At 43.6% G+C, this 5,970-nt stretch overlaps 1 protein-coding gene across 1 annotated transcript in view; it reads right to left on the bottom strand.

Annotated features, from left to right (window-relative positions):
- Positions 1-228: 228 nt before the first annotated feature.
- SARC_12042 (hypothetical protein) overlaps positions 229-5,970 on the bottom strand; it is a gene marked incomplete at both ends in the record, with an annotated part of 8,058 nt that continues 2,316 nt past the window's right edge. Inside the window, 11 exons of the mRNA XM_014293859.1 lie at positions 229-505; positions 934-1,081; positions 1,580-1,726; positions 2,241-2,326; positions 2,638-2,729; positions 2,990-3,044; positions 3,363-3,427; positions 3,780-3,880; positions 4,530-4,624; positions 4,929-5,048; positions 5,882-5,938. Coding sequence (XP_014149334.1) covers positions 229-505; positions 934-1,081; positions 1,580-1,726; positions 2,241-2,326; positions 2,638-2,729; positions 2,990-3,044; positions 3,363-3,427; positions 3,780-3,880; positions 4,530-4,624; positions 4,929-5,048; positions 5,882-5,938 — 1,243 coding nt within the window. The remainder of the gene's footprint in view (positions 506-933; positions 1,082-1,579; positions 1,727-2,240; positions 2,327-2,637; positions 2,730-2,989; positions 3,045-3,362; positions 3,428-3,779; positions 3,881-4,529; positions 4,625-4,928; positions 5,049-5,881; positions 5,939-5,970) is intronic.

Genomic DNA, 5,970 nt, shown 5'->3' with positions numbered 1-5,970 from the left:
CTATACTACTCTACTCTATATATATATATATATATATATATATATATATATATATATATATATGTATGTATGTATGTATGTATGTATGTATGTATGTATGTATATATATATATGTGTGTGTGTGTGTGTGTGTGTGTGTGAGTGTGTGTGTGTGTGTATGCCAAGCCATACTACATGCATAAATAAACAAGATTATATACGTACAGCACACAATACCCAGTACACACACCTGCCCGGGTTTGATGATGGCGAGATTTCCGTCTTGGAGACTCACAGTCCGCCGCCTCCAATCGCGTTTAATCAACCCACTCTTTGCGTGGACCAAGAGAGTCCCAGAGTACACTATGGTGCTGTCAGTAGTACTCCGTCGTTGTGTAGGAAGGGGATTTGATTGGGTCTCCTCTCTCTCTTGCATATCCAGTGCCAGTGCCAGGTCCTGCATTTCCATGAGCTCCCTCGCGGCCATTTCGGCCTCTATTTGCAGTTGGTCGGTGATGTTGGCATCCTGTTGTGTATTGCACATACAGATGATCAGAACTCACACGATGCTTGGTGAATCTTGAGCTGCTTCCGCTTCACGACAGATTCGACAGTTATGTAGCACTACAGTTGTGAAGCGTTTGACAACATGCGCGTTCCACTTATACACCACGATGTTTAAATGCTGAAAGCGCACCTAAGAAAACACGCGCCACATGGAGACACGGTGGCACATGCACTATGATCAAACTTATTGTACGCCATACAAATCATAGCAGAGGGCTGTTATGGCTGACACGATTATAAAACGACGACCACACGCAGAAAAATGACACGCGAAACTCAACATAATGCAAGACAGTAGTAGGCCGGATAACGACCTAACACGGTATACGGACACAACATCAACTCCCCATGACAACAACACAGCCACCTACGTACGACGATACATACAGTGGGCTGTGACATTTCCACAGCGCTTGGCAAGTCTTGTACGGGTGCGATCGCCCTCGACTCCTCGAACACGGCTTCATCCGCCTTCCATTGAAAGTAATTTTCCATATCAGCCATGTACTCGACCCCTGCTTGTTTTGCATCCTCACTGAGGATGGTTGAAAGATGCGGATGTGGTAAGATCCTCTCTCAATTAGCATACACCGATACAATCTTAGTTGTAGTGGCATACACATGTGATGTCTTCGGTAGTGTAATTCGGTGCTACAGATAGAAACACGATGTAGCCTTATGTGAGCCGATTCTCAGAACAGTCGGCTATACAGCCATGGGCGTAATCTGCGGCTAACAAGGGCATTGGTTGCTATCGCATTTAGGCTGTATTGATCAAAACTTCTAGTGACCAAGTATGAAGACTAAACTTCGCCAGGTTCTCTTCCGCGCAGGTACAGTCGCATTGTTTCGGGAATTGAAGGAGTCACTATACTTGTCCGCTATTTTCAAACATCCTGTAGATGCCTGGTTTGAATGTGACCAAAAAGGTACGTTACACCCACGCATGCACAAGAGCCCACACATGTGTATGCATGTGCACTTTCTTGTGTACATCAGCGGGGGTCAACATGTATTTGTAGAACCTACTTACCTGCTGCATGTCTGATAGAATGTGAGCACAGGTTGGAACTTGCCCTTCGTACAGTCCCTTAGCAGGTATGACCATGAAGGGCCGACTTCCCGGATACGCACATCATCCACTTGGAACCACTTGGACTCGCTTGTACTGTAGAAGTAACTGTGGCAACGAAATACGGATACTTGTATCTATGTGGTTGTACGGGATGGCACGTCTTAACGCAGGCGGGAATATCTGAATCGTCTCTTTATCGGTGATGTACACAACATTTACAAACAACTATCCCCCCGTCTCCGTCACACAGTAGTATGTTGAAAATGGTCCAGACGCCCAGATACACTTTGCAATAGTGTAATCTGCGCTATAATAACCGTGAACTCGTCTACCAACTGGGTTTGACAAGCCTGTGACTTCATCGGTGTATTGGTATGCATCAATCAGGATGCACTTGACAAACCCAATGCTACGAACTCTGTGCATATTGAATACATTGCGGTGGTACATGCAACCCCACGTCGCAATTTGAGGAAGAAATACACATCGAGCACCTGAGGCAAATCGTGCTTCCAAACCACTGTAAACTATTATGTATGGCTTAAATGGTAACAAAGTAGTCAGGCCACCGTAGAGAATCTGTATCACCTTGAAACTCAACAGTTCACGGGGCACATACCTGACGTAGTGTTGGCCGTAGTAGCACACCATAGCATGGCATAACATCGGAGTACTGCCATGCCTGCCTTGTTCGTGACCGTATAGCTGTGCATTGTGGGAGGTTGGGTCCGTGCGTATAAGGTATGCGTTTTAATGCCTCTGTGTACAGTTGCTTGTTGGAAAATAATTATGCGGAGCGTTTCTAGATCACGTGAATTTAGCTAAAGAATCAAACGGCCCACGCATTCTTGTGGCCGCCAGAAATGTTGCCTAGATTTACACCCGATATCATCCGAACCCTGCAGACTGCTCCGAAACCCTTGACGGCATTCTGAAATCTTATGAGCATTGACAGAGAAACTACCTATTCAGTGCATCCCTGGTGAAGTCCGGAGATAACACTCGGACAGACACACCTTATTGAGATCAATGATGGGTTGCACCTGCTCAAGCACTCGTGTGATGTCGTGATAGTCGATATTGCGCTCCCATATGAGGCCGAACACCACTGTATCAATATCGAAACGAGGGGATTTAGTGACTACATGCTACAGATAGAAAAACCGATAAAATGGCATGTATCATTTGATCCGATAAGCCAGCTTTCTCCAATCTGTTGGACCTGCGACTCTGAGTTTCATGTTGGTGATGAACAACACAGAATGGGCGGAATCATGACTGGCCACAAAGTACGTTAGTTATAATTCTAGTATAAAACAACATATACAACTACAACACTGTCATGTGCAGGAAGCGAGGCAGCCATACCACATGTGGGGACGGTGCCTATTTGATATAGTTGGGCCGGCACTTGTAAGCTGCACTGTTAGGAAATCCAAAGTGAATGGCCAGGATACGATATGATATAATGAGTCGATAGTAGTGCCGCTTATCAAGTTCTGAGTTTCAAATTTGCAACATACAATAGATACATACTTGCTTGCGCAATAAAAATTATAGGCGCTCGTCATCTCAAGTCGAAGCGCAAACTGACTGGAAATCACGGCTATGTTCTAGAAGAAGGCGTGTCACATTGAGAGCGCGATAGAACCGTGGGACTAAAGCATTAATGACCCAGTTACACGTCTACAATAGCTATCACTGGCGCGTGATCAAACTTTCGAGCCAATGAAACACTCACCTTGTCGCATTTGACTGGGTCTGGGGTGACGAGGGCCGACACTATCTGATCCATAGGGATAATATCTGTTGAGAATTGGAGTATAATGAAAAGTGGTCAATAGCATAATCTATCTGATCCATAGGGATGATATCTGTTGAAAATTGGAGTGGAATAGAAAGTGGGCAATAGCATATTCGGGAAGCGAAGCAATTCACAGCACGGTCCTCAAATTTCAGTATGTGCACAGCAAATCACGCATATACTGTTACACTCGATACGTTATCTCTTGTTCATTGGGTACAGTTTAGCTTGCTCGTGAGTACACATATCTGTCGTAAAGGCGCATCTCATCAGGACTTGTGACGTAATAAATCAGATCAGAAATGAACAGGCAACTAACAGCTCAACACAACTTGAACAAAGGCACAAACACACCGTCCATTGTAATCGCCGAGAATCGGTTGGATGAGAATGCTTTCGATTGTTCTGCCAATCTGTTCATGTCTGATGGATTCGCAACACCATTTGCTCTAACTCTGTAGAAAAGAAATAAGTGCTGAGCCTAAACAAGGGCGGTGCACGCCAACTACTATAATACCAAGCTGATAAGTTATATCGAACACTAATGTGCACCACTTGCAACTCTGTCAAAAAACTCCCAAGCGCAGATTAAAAGTCGCACGAAGATGGATAAAAACTTCAGAAGGGCACTTACACGCTCTTCCACACTATTGGTACAAGACAATCGAAATACGTGTACTTGCTAGAGGCGCTCCCAACACTGCTTGAATTGTGGCACGTTTCGATGCACTACTTTCCGATCACACCAAAGAACCTCTATGTAGATACCCATCCTGTAATACAGGAGCATCCCTTCATACACACATATCCTTCGTATCACTCATCTCGTCAGAGGTTCTCATCCACTGATAACGCCATATTCACTCACACAGACAATATTCCGCCATTTATGATCGGTGATTTTATACCGAAGCTTGCCCTGCAAATGCCACCCCCCTTCTCGCTACATACAATCACATCCATTCCATCCATTATGGGTTTCCCCTTCATACCCGAGTAAATGATCACACATACCTATTCCTTCATATTATTTTAACTAGTTCTACTAGCACTTTCTCAACTACTCGTCATTTCATACGTACTAAATGCTTCCAACATGCTTACCCCTTGGCCACTTGTACGAGGGCTGTTGTTGATATGTAGTTCACTAATTTCTCATACTTGCTGGATGTCTTTGTGCCACCGCACTTACACTTCCGCTGGCCATAATGAAAAGAAAATGTATGAAAAAAATGATAATTAACAACTCGCACGATTGCAAAAACAGGACTCAAACTTGATATGTAGTTGAAGTACTTAGGAAAATAGCAGCTTGCGATACCTCGAAATGGGCTCACAGACGAAAACGCGAGATCAATAGTCATATGTAAACCTCGATACCATATCTGCCATACAACCAGTATTTGTGTGCGCGTACATGTCTGCCGTTCATTGAAGACGATGATGATAGCTCAAAATGTGTTCATCTTAAAGAACCAACTACCGATCAAATCAGCTACACACCTTTTCCTCGACTGATACGGAGAAGAGATCATGCACGAAGCAAGGGTTCTCGCAATACATCTGCTGATCTTTATCTATGTTTCCGGTCAAGCATGCGTGAATACATGTACATACTGCCTCCTGAGAACAAAAGTGACAACAGCAGTTATTCAATAGACAGTTGGCCTGAACTTCGCCGATGACTGTTCTCGTATTGAGTAAGAATTGGTTTTATCTGATTACGAACTGCCTCCTGAAAATAAAAGTACCAACAACAGTTATTCAATGGACAGTTGGTATGAACTTCGCCAATGACAGTTCTCGTTTAAAGTAAGATTGGTTTCATCTGAATACGATGGCCCGATACAATCACCACCTGTCTCGTGGGAAACCCATTTAGAGTGTCCTATATGGTAATTTTCTTCCACAGTTATTACTATCGCGGCACTGTTATTCTTAGTGTGTATGTCGAAGATGTTTGTGGTGGCATTTAGTACCCGTTAATTCATCCAAACGTTCATATCAAAAGGATCGAATGCTGTTCTAGTGCATCTACAATCAGTAGTCTCTCTCATCGAATGGATGATGAATACATGGCTCTACAATCTACGTCCGAAATATATGAAATTCAGGCAAACCCTGCAAGCGATTCAACATATCTTTTTGGCTCGCTATTGAATCGTTCATATACACATGACTTGATACCTGTACAACTATACGTTATTAAGCGACTATAAGCATATAGTTCCTCTGCTTCCGTTGACAGCCACCTCTACACGCATAGTCGGACTTGTGCTGGACAACCAAATCGCAATTACACGCTACACCACTATCTAGACATGATCACAAGCTACTCTTCATTATATGCTGCGCTCGCACATCTTGAAGATAGTGCAGAATTTGACTGTAATCTGTGATTGTGAATATGTAAATGTAAAACACAAAAAGGAAGAGAGCGATCAAGGTTCACATACGAAAGTTTCGGCAGCATCGTCCATATCTTTGGGTTGAAATCTTCCTGTGTGTTGATACTGCAGCCTGAAATCAAAGAAAGAGATGGCAA

Source organism: Sphaeroforma arctica, assembly GCF_001186125.1.
Source record: "Sphaeroforma arctica JP610 unplaced genomic scaffold supercont1.2030, whole genome shotgun sequence".
Taxonomy (NCBI): domain Eukaryota; class Ichthyosporea; order Ichthyophonida; genus Sphaeroforma; species Sphaeroforma arctica.
The sequence above is the reverse complement of the archived record's forward strand: the minus strand, read 5'-3'. Positions and strand labels throughout refer to the sequence as shown.